Here is an 18,890-nt window from a genome sequence, read left to right on the forward strand (position 1 = left end):
TCGAGTCCTTAAAGACTTATGCCGCTTCGAGCGAGGAACCGGCTTTGTCCGGCCAAGGCGTGGATAGCGCCCCGAACTCGGTCTTCCGAATACTAGGGGCTTCGCCGAAATTTAAAATTATAGAGTTCTATGGCTAAGTGAGAGTGTTCAAGCATTATAGTCTGATTGCCTTGTTCGTTGTGCTGAGCGCCTCCCTCGACAGACCCAATCATGGAAAAAAGAGCGCTTAGGTTTATCCCGAACACCCCAGCACTAGTGGCATGGGGGCAGAAGCCGACGACTGGCCATCTCTCAATTTTTTGATAAACGGCCGCACAGAAAGTAATATTTTAAATTCAAGCATTGCTTAGCGCATATGAACAAGTTTTCAGCGCACAGGATAACACGAGCGAGTTCATTCAAAAATTACATCCTTGGTGCATTCATCCGCCATAAGGCGGGCACCGGCCAGAACAACCTTGTAATAGTTCTCGGGCTTGCGATGCTCCTTCCCCGGCGGCGGCCCGTCCCTCACAAGCTTCTCACCGTCCAGCTTACCCCAGTGCACCTTTGCACGGGCAAGGGCCCTACGGGCACCTTCGATGCAGACGGAGCGCTTGATGACCTCGAGCCTTGGACAAGCCTCCACCAGCCGCCGCACCAGTCCGAAATAGCTCCCAGGCAGGGCCTCTCCAGGCCACAGCCGAACTATGAAGCCCTTCAGGGCCTATTCGGCCGCCTTGTGGAGCTCGACCAGCTGCTTCAGCTGGTCGCTCAAGGGCACAGGGTGTCCGGCCTCAGCGTACTGAGACCAGAACACCTTCTCTGTCGAGCTGCCTTCCTCGGCTCGGTAGAATGCGGCAGCATCGGATACGCTGCGGGGAAGATCTGCGAATGCCCCTGGAGAGCTCCGGATTTGGGTAAGTAACAAGTAGTTTACTTTTATATGTCTGCTTTGCATAGAGAATGCCTTACCCGCCGCTATATTTTTCACCGCATCCAATTCCTGGAGGGCCTTCTGGGCTTCGGCCTTGGTAGATTTGGCAGTTTTAAGGGCCGCAGCAAGCTCGGACGCTCGCGTTTTCAAGTCGAGCTCCAAACTCTCATGTTTTTTCATGAGAGCCTGAAGCTCTTGCTGCACCTCGCCAACCTGCGCCTCAAATTTCTCCCGCTCGGTGCGCTCCGTGGCCGCTCTCTTCTTGGCCTCGGACAGCGCCTGCTTGAGGGTCGGCACCTTAGTTGTGGCCCCTACAATAAGCAGTATACTCCTGTCATTTTTTGCAATTGCGTCTTCTTATAGGCATTTTTTCTATAAGGTATCTCTTACCTTCTTTCTCCTCGAGCTGCCGTTTGGCAAGGCCGAGCTCTTGCTTGGTCCGCTCAAGGGCCTGCTTCAGGGCACCCACCTCCGCAGTCAGTGCGGCGGTGGCCAGCAGCGAAGCCTGCATACGTATATTGACTCCTTTTTAGTTAGACTCTTGCGATATTTAATAGATCCTCTATTCGGCTTTTCTTTCCGAATGCCAAACAGAGCATCAGGGGCTACTGTCTATGCGGTAATATTTTTACATATTTCTACTTACCTCGAAGCCTGTTAGAAGGCTAGCACAAGCTTCAGTAAGTCCGCTTTTGGCGGACCGAACCTTCTGGACCACCGTACTCATGATGGTACGGTGCTCCTCGTTGATGGAGGCGCCCTTAAGCACCTCCAGCAGATTGTCCGGCGCCTCCGGTTGGACGGAGGACGCCGGCTCAATAGGCTTGCTCCTCTTGGCAGGAGTTCGCCTGCCGTGGTCCGGAACCGTTGATGATTCCGGCGCGGTGTCTGGCTTAAAGCCGGACTTGGAGCCCTGGGGGGTCTTGTCCCCTTTACTCCTGGAGTCCGGGAGGTCGCCTCAGGGCTCCTCCTGGACCACCTCATCTTGCCCCGGAGCTTGTCGCGACGCCACTTCGGCGTCATCCGCAGCACAGGGGGAGGCAGCAGGCGGAACTGAATTCACGTCCGATGAATCTAGGGAGCCGCTCGACGACTCGTCGAGCCCGTCCTTGGGCGGGCTGCATGATTATATTCGACATTAAGGAAAGCTGCGCAACAAAGGGAATATCATGAGTTACTCTGATATCCGAACACTTACAATTTCGCCGGACGCTTGGCCCTGTCCGGCCACTCCTCTTCGTCCTCGTCGGCGTCGGGGGCGTAGTCCGGCGGAGGGGTTTTCCTCTTCTTGGACCCTTCGGCCTCCCCTACTAGGGCGGCCTTCCTCTTCTTTCCTCCCCCCGCTGGAGGGGGAGAGGTCTCTTCTTCCTCCTCCTCGTCTTCACGGGAGGAGTGCGTCTCGGACTCATCGGACGACGAGTCCGACACCACCATATGTCGGGAACTCTTTCGAGTCCCCGTGGCCTTCTTCTTCTTGGCCTTCTTCTCTGGCACCACATAAGGTGCCGGAACCAGCAGCTTCACTAGGAGAGCAAGGGCTAGGTCTTCGGGCAAGGGAGCCGGATAGTTAATCCGTCCGGACTTCGCTTGCCAATCCTGTCAAAGGTGAGGGAGTTTAGATCCTGCATAGAGTCAAACTATGAAAAAACTTAACATCCTATAAGAGATGAAAATATCTTACCTCGCTAGCAGGACGCTGCAAGCTGAATCCGCGGTCTTCGAAGGCGGATGTGGGAGCCTCAGCGCCTTTGGTTAGCCCCTTCCAGGCATCTTCGTACGTCGTGTCGAAGAGCCTGCTCAGAGTTCGGTGGTGCGCCGGGTTGAACTCCCACAAATTGAAGTCCCATTCTTGACACGGAAGGATCAGGCGGACGAGCATGACCTGGACTACGTTGACAAGCTTGAGCTGCTTGTTCACCAGGGACGGGATGCATTTTTGCAGTCCGGTCACCTCTTCTTCGTCGCCCCACGACAAGCCCGTCTCCTTCTAGGACGTGAGCCGCGTAGGGGGTCCGGATCGGAATTCAGGGGCTGTGATCCACTTCGGATCGCGTGGCTCGGTGATGTAAAACCACCCTGACTGCCACCCCTTCAAGGTCTCCACAAAGGAGCCCTCGAGCCATAGGACGTTGGCTATTTTGCCCGCCATGGCACCTCCACACTCCGCCTGGTTGCCGCGCACCACCTTTGGCTTGACGTTGAAGGTCTTGAGCCAAAGGCCGAAATGGGGGCGGATGCAGAGGAAAGCCTCGCACACGATGATAAACACCGAGATATTGAGGATGAAGTTCGGGGCCAGATCGTGGAAATCTAGGCCATAGTAGAACATGAGCCCGCAGACAAATGGGTGGAGAGGAAAACCCAGTCCATGGAGGAAGTGGGGAAGAAATACTACCCTCTCATGGGGCCTTGGGGTGGGGAGAAGCTGCCCCTCCTCAGGAAGCCGGTGCGCGATGTCTTTGGACAAGTATCCGGCCTTCCTTAGCTTTTTGACATGGTCCTCCGTGACGGGGGAGACCATCCACTTGCCTCCCGCTCCGGACATTGTTGGAGAAGGTTGAGGTAGGAAGTGCGGGCTTGGGCGCTGGAGCTCGAGTGCGCAGAAGATGGATAGGCAAAGGAGGAAGAAGGCGTTGGTAAAAAGGTGGATCCTTATCCCCTTATATGGGCGGATGCGACTATGCGTCCCCACCAGCCTAGTAAAACTCACTTGCCTCCCAAGCGCCGTGATAAATGGCGCAGTTGGGTTACCCACGTCCGTATTGATGAGAATCCTGTAAATGGGGGACACGATCTCTGCTTTGACAAGACGTGCCAAGGAAACCGCCTCGCAAAACACGCTGAGGTGGAAAAGTGAAAACGATTCGAATAAAGGCTTGGCCGTAGTGTGATGTCATGCTGCGAAATACGTCAGCAGATTAGATTTGTGTTAATATTATTCTCTCTGTGGCAATACGTGGAAACTTATTTTGCAGAGCCGGACACTACTCTTGGTGTTTACAAACTTTTATGAAGAATTTGGAGGAGGAACCCGCCTTGCAATGCTGAAGACAATCTACGCGCCGGACTCGTCGTCATTGAAGCCTGGTTCAGGGGCTACTGAGGGAGTCCTGGATTAGGGTGTGTTCAGGTAGCCGGACTATACCTTCAGCCGGACTCCAGGACTATGAAGACACAAGATTGAAGACTTCGTCCCGTGTCCGGATGGGACTTTCCTTGGCGTGGAAGGCAAGCTTGGTGATGCGGATATTCAAGATCTCCTACCATTGTAACCGACTTTGTGTAACCCTAACCCTCTCCGGTGTCTATATAAACTGGAGGGTTTTAGTCCGTAGGACAACTTCATCATACAACAACCATACCATAGGCTAGCTTTTAGGGTTTAGCCTCTTGATCTCGTGGTAGATCTACTCTTGTACTACCCATATCATCAATATTAATCAAGCAGGACATAGGGTTTTACCTCCATCAAGAGGGCCCGAACCTGGGTAAAACATCGTGTTCCTTGCCTCCTGTTACCATCCGGCCTAGACGCATAGTTCGGGACCCCCTACCCGAGATCCGCCGGTTTTGACACCGACAACAGGGCTTCGCCAAGCTCAGCGAGAGGGAGAGGTGTCACGGGAGGGAGAGGGAGGCGCCAGGGGCTTGGTGCGGCTGCCCTCCCTCCCCCCACTATATATAGGGCCCCTAGGGGGGGGGCGCCGGCCCTAGAGATTGGATCTCAAGGGCTGGCGGCCAAGGGGGGTGGCTTGCCCCCCAAGCCAAGTGGGGCGCTCCCACCCCTAGGGTTCCAACCCTAGGCGCAGGGGGAGGCCCAAGGGGGGCGCACCAGCCCACCAGGGGCTAGTTCCCTTCCCCACTTCAGCCCATGGGGCCCTCCGGGATAGGTGGCCCCACCCGGTGGACCCCCGGGACCCTTCCGGTGGTCCCGGTACAATACCGGTGACCCCCGAAACTTTCCCGATGGCCGAAACTGGTGTAGACCCTACGGGTTCGGGAGACACGCAGACATGACCGGGACGACTCTCAGGCCAATAACCAACAGCGGGATCTGGATACCCATGTTGGCTCCCACATGCTCCTCGATGATCTCATCGGATGAACCACGATGTCGAGGATTCAATCAATCCCGTATACAATTCCCTTTGTCAATCGGTACGTTACTCGCCCGAGACTCGATCGTCGGTATCCCAATACCTCGTTCAATCTCGTTACCGGCAACTCACTTTACTCGTACTGTAATGCATGATCTCGTGATCAACCACTTGGTCACATTGAGCTCATTATGATGATGCATTACCGAGTGGGCCCAGAGATACCTCTCCGTCATATGGAGTGACAAATCTCAGTCTCGATTCGTGCCAACCCAACAGACACTTTCGGAGATACCCGTAGTGCACCTTTATAGTCACCCAGTTACGTTGTGACGTTTGGCACACCCAAAGCACTCCTACGGTATCCGGGAGTTGCACAATCTCGTGGTCTAAGGAAATGATAGTTGACATTCGGAAAAGCTCTAGCAAACAAACTACACGATCTTTGAGCTGTGCTTAGGATTGGGCCTTGTCCATCACATCATTCTCCTAATGATGTGATCCCGTTATCAATGACATCTAATGTCCATAGTCAGGAAACCATGACTATCTTTTGATCAACGAGCTAGTCAACTAGAGGCTCACTAGGGACGTGTTGTGGTCTATGTATTCACACATGTATTACGATTTCCGGATAACACAATTATAGCATGAAAAATAGACAATTATCATGAACAAGGAAATATAATAATAACCATTTTATTATTGCCTCTAGGGCATATTTCCAATAGGGTCCTCTGGTTGTGGAGATGGGCTGTTGACCTCCCTTACAGCTTTTCGTAGTTCCTGCCGTAAAATGGCAAGGTGAGTACCTACGACGAAGAATGCGAGAAGAATGGGAGTAAAGAGGTATAACTCACCCAGCTTGGAGGGTTGTACATGGAGAATCCATCCCGTGGCTTGATACAGATGAAGTCCTCTTCCTCTCCCTTGAACAACTCGGACATAATTTTTGCTAAAGCAGCAGCGGAGTCCGGTCCCTTACGCCCGCAACGGGTGGCATCATCTTCCCAGTTAAAACACCACAGGGGGTGCCCTCGATATTGAAGTGGCTGCACTCCCCGCATTATGCATATTGACATAACCTCGGTTATTGTCAAACCTGATTGAGCCAGTGCTTTAATCCGGTTCATCAGGTAAAGGACTTCTCCGTTGTCTTCCTCTTGGGGGCTCCGTGGGCGCCAGCTTCGGTGTTTCTTTAGAGGAGCATTGTTGAACTCAGGAAGACCCCACCGAACAGGGTCTGGAAGGGGGACGTCCTCCATATAAAACCACTCCGAAGGCCAGTCTTCAGACGTCTTCTTCAGAGTGCCGGATAGGTATCCGGTCTCGGTGATGCACCATATTTCGGCTCCGCCCACCTGATAAAGTGACCCCTTCTGTATGCGGGGCACAAGGCAAAATAACCTCTTCCACAGCTCGAAATGAGCCTCACAGCCCAGAAACAGCTCACAAAGGGCAACATAACCGGCGATGTGTAGTATGGAAGCAGGGGTGAAATTATGCAGTTGGAGGCCATAGAACTCCAGGAGCCCGCCGAGGAATGGATGAATTGGAAATCTGAGTCCCCTTAGTAGGTAAGGGACGAGGCATACCCACTCCCCCTTAAAGGGGCTGGGGAAGCTCTCCGCTTGCTCCCCACCATTATAAGTGGCGAGCCTGGCTCGGACGGGGACCATATACGCTGGAGGGAGAAATCCCTGAGTCTGCAGCTCTACTAATCGACTATGCGGGACGGAACACCTCTCCCAATCACCAGGCTTAGGGCTACGGGGGCGGGAGGAGGAGCTGCGGTGGTCGGCCATGTTGGAATGGATTTTTTCCGAGCGCGCTCCGATGGATTCTCGTCGTGGGAGGATGGTGTGGATTGGATCTAAGAATCCCCATCCCTTTAATAGACAATTTATTTACCTGGCTAGGGGACGAATGTAAAAACGCCCTGGCTCCTCGCATTCGCTCGACGCGTGGAAGATGGCCCTTATTGGGCATAGAAGCCAAGAAGTCCAACATTTATGGGAGCCGGACACTACTTAACAGATATTCAAGATTTGGAGAGGAACCCACCTTGCAATGCCGAAGACAATACTGCGCGCCGGACTCATCGTCATTGAAACCTGGTTCAGGGGCTACTGAGGGAGTCCTGGATTAGGGGGGTCTCCGGACAGCTGGACTATATCCTTTGGCCGGACTGTTGGACTATGAAGATAGGAGATTGAAGACTTCGTCCCGTGTCCGGATGGGACTCTACTTGGCGTGGAAGGCAAGCTAGGCAATTCGGATATGTATATCTCCTCCTTTGTAACTGACCTTGTGTAACCCTAGCCCCCTCCGGTGTCTATATAAACCAGAGGGTTTAGTCCCTAGGACAACATACAATCATACCATAGGCTAACTTCTAGGGTTTAGCCTCTTTGATCTCGTGGTAGATCAACTCTTGTAATACTCATATCATCAAGAACAATCAAGCAGGACGTAGGGTATTACCTCCATCAAGAGGGCCCGAACCTGCGTAAACATCATGTCCCCTGCCTCCTGTTACCATCCGCCTTAGACGCACAGTTCGGGACCCCCTACCCGAGATCCGCCGGTTTTGACACCGGCACTCACCGTCCTCCGTGTCCCAAAGAAGATCCTCGGGGAGGTCGACAAGTGAAGGCGGCGCTTGCTTTGGCGCCAAGACAAAGAGATCACTAGTGCCAGTTGCAAGGTCAACTGGCCGACGGTGTGTGCCTCAACGGAGCAGGGAGGCCTAGGCATCCCTGACCCACAGCGCTTTGGTAGAGCGCTCCATCTGCGTTGGCTTTGGATCGCCTGGCATCACCCAAAAAGACCCTGGGTGGGCTCTGCACTGCCATGTGATGATGCAGACATGGCTCTCTTCTCGGCCTCGACGAAGGTGACGATCGGAGATGGGACGCGGGCATCCTTCTGGCTCTCCCCGTGGCTCGGACATGGAAGTCTCTCGCAGCGCTTCCCCAGGCTCTTCATCCACTCTCGATGCAAGCACAGATCAGTCCACGACTCAATGAGCGACGACACCTGGATCCGCGACCTTGCCCACGGACAAAACCAGCACCTCCTCGGGGACGTCCTAGCTTTGTGCCGCGAACTACAGCGATCGGCGCAGCCTCTCCGACCAGGAGTGCCGGGCGAACTCACATGGAAGCTCTCGAGCTCGGGGACGTACTCGGCAAGGTCTGCATACCAAGCACAGTTTCAGGGCAGGACGGCGACCAACTTCGATCAATTGATCTGGAAAGCCTGGGCGCCGGGGAAGATCAAAAAATTTTCATGGCTGCTGTTGCGGGACATGCTTTGGTGCAATGACAGATTACAGAGGCGGGGCTGGCCGAATAGCTACTTCTGCCAACTCTGCGTCAGAAGCCTCGAATCCTCGGGTCACCTGTTCTGGAACTGCGCGGAGTCCAGGCACGTATGGAGCGCCATTGGACAATGGCACGGCTGCTCCGCGCTCTCCCTTGCGAGCTGCTGGAGCCGCGGAAACTCCAGCACGATCATCCAGAACATCTTGGCGTGCACTGATCCACCACGGCGGCACGGTGCGCTGTCAATCTTGCTGCTGGCATGCTGGGAGATTTGGCAAGAAAGAAACAACTGCACCTTTCGACACAGCCTTCCGAGCGTGCGAGAAATTATCAGGCGCATCCGAGATGGCATCGAGCTCTGGAGGATCACAGGAGCAACGTGCATCGAGAGCCCATTCGGGGAACCACCTTGTGAGAAAAATCTTGCCTGTCCTAGGGTTTGTCGGCCGCCTGTGGCCAACCCTATGCACCTGATCCTCAGATCTTCACCCCCTGTTTGTTCTTCCGCTGCTTCCTGCTATAATCAATGAAAAGCCAGCATTTGCTGGATCTTTCAAAAAAATGTACCGAAGGTAGTTCGGAGTCCCGGATGTGATCACGGACATGACGAGGAGTCTCGAAATGGTTGAGACATAAATATTGATATATTGGACGAGTATATTTGGATACTGGAAGTGTTTCGGGTGATTTCGGAGAAAACCGGAGTGCCGGAGGGTTACCGGACCCCCCCCCCCCGGAGAAGTAATGGTCCACATGGGCCTTAGTGGAGAGAGAGAGAGAGGGCTGGCCAGGGCAGGCCGCGCGCCCCCTCCCCCTCTGGTCTGAGTTGGACTAGGGAAGGGGGGGCGGCGCCCCCCTTTCCTTCTCCCTCTCCTCCTTCCTTTCCCCCTTCCTAGTAGGAGTAGGAAAGGGGAGTCCTACTCCTACCAGGAGGAGGACTCCTCCTCCTGGCGCGCCTAGCAAGGGCCGGTCGGCCTCCCCCCTTGCTCCTTTATATATGGGGGCAGGGGGGGCACCCTAGGACGCACAAGTTGATTTGTTCCAAACCGTGTGCGGTGCCCCCCTCCACCATAATCCACCTCGATCATATCGTAGCGGTGATTAGGCGAAGCCCTGCGTCGGTAGCAACATCATCACCGTCATCACGCCGTCGTGCTGACGGAACTCTCCCGTGAAGCTCTTCTGGATCGGAGTTCGTGGGACATCATCGAGCTGAACGTGTGCTGAACTCGGAGGTGTCGTACATTCGGTACTTGGATCGGTCGGATCGTGAAGACGTACGACTACATCGACCGCGTTCTTATAACGCTTCCGCTTACGGTCTATGAGGGTACGTGGACGATACTCTCCTCTCTCGTTGCTATGCATCACCATGATCTTGCATGTGCATAGGAAAAATTTAAAATTACTACGTTCCCAGCAGTGCGATATTGCCTAAAATGCAAATGTTTCTCCTTCCAGGACTCTCAGCGATTGGCTGCCAATTATACACATTTTCTTTGCCAAAAATGTATGCCATAGTTGTCTAAATGCAAAGAAATTTTGGATTGTGTGTGATGGTTCATACACGTTTCATTATATAAAAAAATGTGTGCGATGGACCGCCCCATCACACATGTTTCTTTGGATTGTGTGTGATGGTTCAGTTGCCCGTTCGTGATGCGGGTTTTGAACCATGTACAATGACCCAATCTGCAATAGGCAAACCAACCTTTGCATTGTGCATCTCAGGCTGATCATATCGCGTTCAAACACTCTTAACTTCCTATATCTTAATGTCGTTGGCTCATGCAAAATTTCAAACTTTTAACAAGAGTTTGTGCATGTTTGGTTTTGTACCGGTTCTACACAGGAGGCATGATGGAACTCTGATGTGGGAACGACAGAACTAGGGACGAGTACTTCATGGAGGCTTATTTTGACCTAAATGTTAATGATTTGACGTCAGCTCGGACGTTTTTGAGCAAACTCGTTGCTCAGATGGCAAATCCTGTTTTTAGAGCATGGCAATTTTCACCTGTTCCCTTTGATGCAGCATGTCAATTTTTTTCCAGTGAGCATGGCGAATCCTCAACAAGTTTGAATTTTTTTAAACTGACAATTCTCCATGTTGCATCATGGCAAATCCTAAAAAACACACGACAATTACCTGCTGCAGCTCAGTTACTCTCTTGCTCGAACTTATGCGAAGTAAAAATTTATCGAATTCGATCAGCACAGTAAATTCCTGACAATCTTTCTACGCATGTACAACGTGGCAAAACTTTATACAATAACATCACACATGTATTTGTTTTAACGTGACAATTCTCGATCTTCCATTGGGAGTGGTTTTTGGAGGGAACACTCTCAGATGGCGACATTTGGTCGGGTGACCTCCCTGAGGAAACGTTAATGCAATATTGATGTCCTACTTTTTAACTCCCGGTTCCTCCGAATTTTCGTAACTCTTGTTTATTTCAGTTTTTTGATCCGTTATACTCCAAATTCGTTTAATCAATCAAATACTAATGTTTGAAAATATTAATCACCGTAAGTCATGTCCCTGAATTTGGCTTAGAGCGTATTTGATACGACGTCTAATTGCAGGAACACGAGAAATACGCCGTGCGGTTTATTTATACATGATCATGACACCGACAATATTTGCGTATACGAACATACGCGTCGCCGCAGCGTGGCCTGGAGGCCTCGGCGGGCGCTCTAGCCGGACAGGAAGTCCTGCCTCTTGACGCTCTGCAGGTTGGGGCCGGACATCCGGTGCGCCATTATGGCCCCGCCGCTGAGCGGGCCGGCCTGCCACACCGTGTTCTGCTGCGTGGAGTTCCCCGGCAGCGCCACGGTGACGTAGATCGTGTACGCGCCGGCCGCGTACTCGGCGGTGGGCGGCACCGGCACGGCGAACGAGAGGGTGGTGTTGTCCAGGGCGGGGGACGTGGTCCTCAGGATGGTGGTGAGCACGGACACGGCGCCGCCGCCGCCCGGCGAGGCGACGAAGACGTTGCCGCCGGCCATGCCGGCGCCGCCGGGGTTGATGCCCCAGGCGACCCAGCCGGTGGCGTCGGACTGCGCGCGGAACGCGAGCTCGGCGGTGCCGTTGGCCGCGTGGTACGTCCAGTACAGGCTGGCCCCGAGCACGGGCAGGGTGTTGCACCGCGCGAACGACCGGCCCGCCGGGAACGTCGCGTTCCCGCAGCCCTGCTGCTGCTGGGCCGTCGCGCCCCCGGCGGCGGCGAGCAGCAGCAGCACGGTGGTGGCCACGAGTGCGAGGAGGAGCCGCGCCATGGAGCCTTGCTCGTGCCGCGTCGTTGCTTCGTTTCGGGGTCTCCTCCGAGCTGGAGGTGCAAGTGCGAGTGGTGTGGCTGGAGGTGAGGGAGGCTATTTATAATACGGCCGGCGACGTGAAAGTTGGGATGCCGGAGGTACGTGAAGTGCAGTGCAGTGCACGGGTGGATGAGACGCTCCAGAGTTGACGCCGGGTTACCTCTTGCGATTTCGGACCCCTCGGCAGCATCGCAGGCATAACTTCCTCCGCCGTGCCGGTCGTACTTTCCATTTCTTTCATCAGAGGACAGAGGGCAATTTTTGGCTACTCTGTATATCCCCTGTGCTAAGCATACCATTTTGACTATGCGCCGCGAGATTTTCTACCGTGCGTGGCGTACGCCGAACCTGAAGAAATTTCACACGTTCTCAGCCGTGGCCGGTGTGCTGCGCACGCACGCGGACGCAGCGGCGTGTCCAAAAATCTGGGGGGCGACCGACGGTTGCAGGCCTCGTGACGTCCGTCCGTGCACGCCGTAGCAGCCCATTCGCCCTGCTGCTGCCACCACCGTCGTTATTTTCTCCATGACGACAAGGCTTCGTTCATCCACACACAAGATACATGCTGCAGCGTGCCCGTCGTTACGGGCAGCTGATCGTTACACCTACAATTCAGCAGTCGCAAATGGCGGCTCAATCAAGCTGCCGCAGGCGCCGGCGCGTACTGCTTGTCTAGAAAAACAGACCGCATTGTTGACGGTGCAAACCTGCTACAAACACAAAGAAAAGTTAACAACCATCAAGTAGTTCACTGACCTCCCACATCCCACATGTGAAACACCAAGCAGACCGTGCAACGGTTGCACTTAGAACAGATAAAACCATCAAGCCAAAAATTTCCACGACATCTTATCTTCCGGGTCAACAAAATCTATCCTTGACATACCATCAACAAAGCAAGCCCGCGCACGCCACGACTCGCGGCGACAAAAAACCGCCCGGCTGAAAAAGCAAACGATCTAGATTTTCGACATTATCCAAAAGCAAAATTTACATAACGCTAGGAGCTAGCTAAGGTTTCCTGAGCATATCCCACTCTCTCCCTCCTAATGATGCTGTCTAGTGCTTCTTGGACTTGACGACCAAGGCCTGGCAGCATGAGGCGAAAGCATCTGACGCGTCGAGGATTGGGGGGAGAGTGAAAGGGGGGAGGACGCCCCCGCCACTGTTGTGCGCAAAGTTCAGGGCGTTGCCACCGAGGGTGTGCGCCATCGCGGTCTGCTGCTTGTTGAGCCCCTCCATGATGCATGAGAATGCTGCGAAGGTGGCGCAATTCTGAAGCAGTGCTTGTGGTGTACCTGGATTCAGACAAACAAGCTTGTAAGAAAACCATGCCACCAAAGCCTCAACAATTTAACAAAATGATAGTGGTTCATATTAATAATCATAGCCAATTAAAGGTAGCAGCCTGGGGTAGCAAATGCAGATATGATCTTGACTAAACAAAACCATGCTTGAAATATCCTTTCGGTGCAAACTTCCTCTTTCGTTAGAACAACTGAAGACTGCCGCCTAGAGTTCCTTAAGACACTTGAATACTACACTTGTTGAAATGGCATGACTGAAATGACCCAGAAGCACATGTGCAGGTAAAGCAACAGAGAGATGCAGTGTGAACAGAGTAGGTATTTGTGTTGCATAAGATTGTGTTTAGCACATCACCAACTTGACTATATCACCACCACTAAATTACCCTGATAAATACATGTGCAGTCCAGTTTAATTGGACTGCAAGATCTGAAGTCCTTGACAAAAAAAATCAAGGGCTTGCTCAGTTAAATGGACTTTTTGCATTCTTGTCCAGTGGCTGCAGGACTCCATTAACAAGCAAGACAGGCAGTGAGCGTCTTTTACTGTTAAAATTATAGATGGTGCTTCTTTTTATCATGCAAAGAATAAGGCTCCTGATTTTAGTAATTTCTTACAAGTGATATTGGGCTTCTTGTAAATTAAATTACTTGAAATTCTAAAATGATAATCAGTAATCTAGTCTTGTATTTCTAGGCAAACATCAGTGTATGTTCGTACTCGGATTCTCTAAATAAGTATGATAACAATATACAGCATGAACTGGATGCACAGCTGAAATTAAACTTCATCACTCAATGGATAAATTACACAGTCGGATAACAAACTACTAACCTAATTATAACATGTTTAAAGTGTTGATTACAAAGGGCCATCCCAGAATCCATGCATAGGAGCTTACCAATTCATATTGACAGAAATGACATTTTAGATAATCTAAAGAACAACGACCTTTTTTAGGTACCAGCAACAAGAATAACAATACAGAGTGTCCCCTAAAAAATAAATAACAATACAAAGTAACTTGGTCGCCAGAAATTTTAGACAGAGCCAAAAAATGCTTGCAACTACTAACAACTTTTTTCACAGCGTTATGCAATACCACAGAATATCTCATCACAACTTCCTCATATTATACTAAACAATGTCAAGCACAATAGTAAGTAAGCTGTGAAAATTGTTGTTAGTTCAATGTGAATGTACCTGGAAAGCTCAAAGCAAGACCTGTGCAACAACCAGCAATTCCGGAATTGATGACTGCAAAAGGAACATGTTAGTTCATACTATGTATCCAACTCCCAAGGTGTTAACAAAAAGCTGATCGCTGAACAGATACACATACTATCATCTTTCCCACGCAGCTTCCTCAACAAGCACAAAACCAAACTCTGGACGCCAGAAAGAACTGCAAAACTCTGGTTCAAGAAATTTATATCATGAGCAAGCTGTTTATGAAAATGATATGGAAATTTCCTAGTTAAGAACATGCACACAAAGGTGAACGCTAACTTTGGCAGAAGACCCTGCATTGCCGAGTGAGCCCTTCAAGCCCTTCTTAGATAGCAAACCTTGTCCTGAAAACAGAATAGGACATGCAATATAAAGATTTTGTGTGAGGAAGTTAAATCGGGTGTCACAGTCACAGGTGTTGTTAGTGAGAAGATGTATACCAATAGTGCTTCCGTTATGCTAACACAACAAGGATCAAAATCAAGATTTAATGAATACAAGAATTGGAGATTAAATGAACACAAGGAATTGAAGATTAAATGAATACAAGGAATTGTATCAAATGTGGACAATCTTATTCTCCTAGCCTAGCAAGAACTGGGTGCAAAACCTAAGGCAACCAAATTTCGTATAATCAAGTTCGTAATAATAACTGAACAACTATAATAGAGAAATTCATGAGAGTACCCAAGAAAGGATTAACAAAAGCACCACCGCAGAGCAGAGTAATCCCGGAAAAGGATAAGAGGGAGAGGGGGGTGATTACCATATCCAAAGATAGATCCGACGAAGGCGCCGCCGGCGAAGTCCCCGGCGGACCGGAGGACGCATACGGCTGGTCCGGCAGCTAGAGGCGGCAGGGACAGGGACGAGCCCCCCTCGGCGGGATTGGTGCCCACGTCGCCGTCCGACTCGTTCTCGCTCCTCGCCGCCATGTCCGTCCTCTCTGCGAGTTTCGTTATCGTTTCCTGTTTCGTTTGCCCAAGGCCCAGGGTTGGAGTATAGGACGGGACTCCAGCCTCTGGTAAGCGGGTCCCGCTGCCAGTCCCTCCAAGGTTGTTGGGTGGTAGGCCGGCCCGCCGGCTTTACAAGCCCAATCGAACAGCCATATTAAACAAGCCCAATCGTAGCGCAGGACAGAGAGATCGCCCACTTGCACAAATCGTCCGTTGCAGAGGTGCCCTCTGAAAAAACAGTTCTTCCGACTTTTTTTTTACGGGAGTTCTTCCGACTTGATTTCTAGGGTAAATTGTGGAACTCTCTTTCTTTTTTCTTTTTTTTGAAAAAACTCTCTTTCAATATTTTGTACTTGAACTTTGAAACTTTTTTGCCACATCCGCATACACAAATCGTTTAATACATTTAATCATGCACGTTCAACAACAACAAAAATTCACCCATAGGGAGGAATAGGGATATCTGAACTCCGCAAACGCAAAAGACGAGCACCGTGAAATGCTTCAAAACAAAATGTCCCATGTTGTGTCATTGACGATGCATATACCATCTACAGTTCCTGCAAATTACCGCGACCTTGTTACGTTTGCCCCAATGGCAATTTGTACCGAACTTGCAACGCTTCGCCACAAAACATTAGGCGCCACCTCAACTGCTCAGGAACCCAACACAGGGTTCTTCCTATTATTGTTGCTATATATATCTCTGTGCAATCGGCCCAAGCAGTTGTTGGCAGATGAAGGCAGTACTCATTACATTAAGTATGCCGATAGCTCACACAATTAGCTTCTATCAGTTGATGAAGACCAACCACTGATTGCATGTCTACTGCAACACATCTTGGGGCATATAATCACAGATGTCACCAACTTCCTATGGTCAGAGGGGAGCTTAATGGGAGTTCAGCTGCAGGCGCCTCCAGTGTCACCTGAGAGATAGAGATAATGAGCCCGAGCAAGGAAAGATGGAGCAGTAAGTATTGACTACTGCTGTTGCAATAGACTAATATGTTTTTATACATCCGTGGCATACTTGCAGTGGTGTCAACATCTTGTAAAACATGCCGAGACAACAAGCTTGCTGTTACTAGCAACACATGCAGTTGCTTGGATTAATTAATCGAACATCATAGTACCAGAGAAGTCATGGAGGATTTGAAACATTTTTAGTGAAAAATCTGTAGTACGCTAAGATAGTATTTGCAGAAATGGGAGTGTCAAAAATCAATACCTCCTTAAAAACTGCACTATGGGAAGCATCCTTGAAGCCCTGAGTTCAGACCACAGAACATACAATTATGATCCAGTAATCAGAAACAAACGAGGAAAGGGGGGAAGAATGGTGGGTTCATCTGCTCACCAATTTTCTGAAGAGCTTTAACGATGCAGTATTTGAGTCACTAATTTTTGCTCTGAAAGTGTGAATTCCGTATTTCTCTACTGCAAACGACATCATCATTAAGGTCACTTCTTGACCTAGTCCCTTTCCACGGCTGCAACACGAAGCAATGGAAGTATGGAACCATGAGTAATATACCTAAACAACATCAGTCTATTACAATCTCATTTCTAAACAATCTGCTAAACTCTATATCATGGATAAGTACTGCAGAAATAATAGTAGAGGTAAAGAAACTGCGAATTATGTTGTGTTAGTTAACAATTTAATTACTTTATAACAAACACTGAGATCATGTCAAGTGCTTTCAGGATCATCAGCGTTTGCGCAATACACAGGTTAAAGATTCGCAACAACAAGTTATATCATCTCTCTGCTGCAGGTAAACAAAACGGACTGAGAGAAAACGTAATTCTAGCGAATTATTAAATCGTGTACCATACTGATGAAATTTCCTGCGAGTGCAGTTGGTGAAAAGGTACTAGTGTATCACACTACTGATAATTACTAATAATTCAAAGGATAATAAGTTGAGTGGTTGCAATTGTTACCGATTTAAGCTAAAACAAATACTTAGGACATACAGAATTCAATGTGATGCCCAAATTGGACTATCAAAGTCTACTGGCTGTGAGAATGGACAGAACATGCATGTAATTTCCAATGAATCAAAATAATGAAATATAGAACATATATCTAAGGTGGTGAGAAGAGGTACTAAACCAATACTAAAAAGATGGTACCTCTTATGCTCAGCTATCATAATCTCTATCTCTGCAAGTTCCAAATCATCAGGGTCATTCATATAGATGTTAACATCGCCAATCATAGCTGCAACGGATTAGGAAGAGCATTAGCACTAGCAGGACCTGGCAAGCTGCTGAGTAATGAAATCAACGCAAATTTAATTAATCAGTCATATATAGATGCTTTGAATAGGGCAGCACTGGATTGTTTGGAGGAGGAGACCTTGTTTGCGCTAAACCAATCTATTGCTAGGAGATTCTTGTACATTGGTTGGAATTCTGACTTTATGTTCATAAAGCATACATAGATGCTTTCAATAGGCCAGCACTAGATTGTTTGGAGGAGGAGACCTTATTTGCGCTAAACCAATCTATTGCTAGGAGATTATTTTGTACATTGATCGGAATTCTGACTTTATGAACATATACTAGTAATGAAGGCTGAAGGACAGGTAAGTGAGCTACAAAAGCTAGAGAAAGAGAACAGTCCTGTCTTAACTGTTGTACGCATAGACGCTATTGTTAGCCCATTAGATTGCTCAAACATTAAATTTCATTTTCCCAAACCGTTCCTCTTTTGAGGAAATTCATTCCGTAATGGCCTACGCATTCCATCTCACCTGACTACAGAGAATAACTAAAGGTGCAGAAATGACATGGTTTTGTCTTTTGTGTTCGCATTCTGAACAATCGGGCTTCAGTCAATCTACGCTTACACCAGAAGCCACAACATCCTCCTCGAAACATGTATGCAGAATTGCAACCAGAATCGTACCAGATCCATGTAACCTCTGATTCCCAATTCATGACCATGGACTGAATTAAGCAAGTAAACATTACTAAAAGTGCATCAGAGAGTAGCAAACCTTCAGTGTGTGAGTTCCCGACCACGAACTCTCCCTCGATCAACTCCTTATCCAGCACTATGAAAGTATGCTCTGCAAACAAACAAGCATCTCGCCGAATCAGTCACAGCATGCCAGCCCACCACCAAATCGAGGCAAACTAGAGGGAGGAGATCAGGGGAAGCGGCGAGGGGGGCAGGAGCCGAACTGAGAGGGTCGAGGGTCCAGGAGCGGTGGACCTCGAACTCCTGGGCGAGGGAGAGCGGCTCCGACGCGGTGGCCTCCAGTAGCGCCGGGTCCTGCATCCACTCGTGGTACCGCGGCACGTGCTCCCGCAGGTACGGCACCAGCACCGCGCGCTCCCCCACCGCGTACCAGCTTCCCTTCCGACCCCTCCCGTCGTCCTCCCCGCCCACGGCCGCCGCCGCCGCCTCCATTGCAGCCGCAGGGTTTCAACTTCGCCCCACGGTTTTCTCAGAATTTGTTTTTTGCCCCACGGTCCACGGAACAGCGGGCCACCGTGTCAAACAACTACTTTGCCCTGAGCCCCTGAGTACGCCACCAGGCAAGGAAAACGTACTCTACTCTGTAAACATGCCACTGGTATGCTACTACAGCGAAACAATTACAAGGAGAAATTCGGAACTGAAGCAGTGGAAACTTCATGGCGTCACGCAGATCAGATGGGTCTCTGATTCGTTAGCATGCATAGGGACTGAATGACTAAACACGCGTATTGACAA

General features: G+C 50.2%; 3 protein-coding genes across 3 annotated transcripts; all 3 read right to left on the minus strand.

Moving 5' to 3' along the window:
* Positions 1-10,771: 10,771 nt before the first annotated feature.
* On the minus strand, positions 10,772-11,883 carry LOC125554105 (cytochrome b561 and DOMON domain-containing protein At5g47530-like). The gene has a single exon (XM_048717713.2). The coding sequence runs from the start codon at positions 11,622-11,624 to the stop codon at positions 11,043-11,045; it is 582 nt and encodes a 193-aa protein (XP_048573670.1). The 5' UTR covers positions 11,625-11,883; the 3' UTR covers positions 10,772-11,042.
* Positions 11,884-12,487: 604 nt separating this feature from the next.
* On the minus strand, positions 12,488-15,199 carry LOC125552593 (chloroplastic import inner membrane translocase subunit TIM22-2-like). The gene is made up of 5 exons (XM_048716195.2): positions 14,968-15,199; positions 14,481-14,545; positions 14,314-14,386; positions 14,175-14,228; positions 12,488-12,961 (listed from the first exon to the last, which is right to left on the minus strand). Exons 1-5 carry the CDS (start codon positions 15,134-15,136, stop codon positions 12,723-12,725), a joined length of 600 nt encoding a protein of 199 aa, XP_048572152.2. The 5' UTR covers positions 15,137-15,199; the 3' UTR covers positions 12,488-12,722.
* A 437-nt stretch (positions 15,200-15,636) lies between these two features.
* Positions 15,637-18,674, minus strand: LOC125531131 (Acyl-CoA N-acyltransferases (NAT) superfamily protein). The gene is made up of 6 exons (XM_048695538.2): positions 18,356-18,674; positions 18,169-18,240; positions 17,300-17,387; positions 16,518-16,650; positions 16,389-16,427; positions 15,637-16,086 (listed from the first exon to the last, which is right to left on the minus strand). The coding sequence occupies exons 1-6, from the start codon at positions 18,582-18,584 to the stop codon at positions 16,021-16,023; spliced, it is 627 nt and encodes a 208-aa protein (XP_048551495.2). The 5' UTR covers positions 18,585-18,674; the 3' UTR covers positions 15,637-16,020.
* Between the last annotated feature and the right edge of the window lie 216 nt (positions 18,675-18,890).

Source organism: Triticum urartu, chromosome 4A, assembly GCF_056163025.1.
Source record: "Triticum urartu cultivar PI428250 chromosome 4A, HENAU_Tu73, whole genome shotgun sequence".
Taxonomy (NCBI): domain Eukaryota; kingdom Viridiplantae; phylum Streptophyta; class Magnoliopsida; order Poales; family Poaceae; genus Triticum; species Triticum urartu.

Bases quoted from the DNA above. Each gene is read 5' to 3' on its own strand.
- LOC125554105 (XM_048717713.2), bottom strand. From the start codon at position 11,624: ATGGCGCGGCTCCTCCTCGCACTCGTGGCCACCACCGTGCTGCTGCTG.
- LOC125531131 (XM_048695538.2), bottom strand. From the start codon at position 18,584: ATGGAGGCGGCGGCGGCGGCCGTGGGCGGGGAGGACGACGGGAGGGGT. The intron at 18,241-18,355 runs GTTCGGCTCCTG...GTTTGTTTGCAG, and splicing joins CTGGACCCTCGACCCTCTCA to AGCATACTTTCATAGTGCTG. The intron at 16,428-16,517 runs GTGAGCAGATGA...GTCTGAACTCAG, and splicing joins TAAAGCTCTTCAGAAAATTG to GGCTTCAAGGATGCTTCCCA.
- LOC125552593 (XM_048716195.2), bottom strand. From the start codon at position 15,136: ATGGCGGCGAGGAGCGAGAACGAGTCGGACGGCGACGTGGGCACCAAT. The intron at 14,546-14,967 runs GTAATCACCCCC...TTCTGTTTTCAG, and splicing joins CGGATCTATCTTTGGATATG to GACAAGGTTTGCTATCTAAG. The intron at 12,962-14,174 runs GTACATTCACAT...GTCTGAATCCAG, and splicing joins TCTTGCTTTGAGCTTTCCAG to GTACACCACAAGCACTGCTT.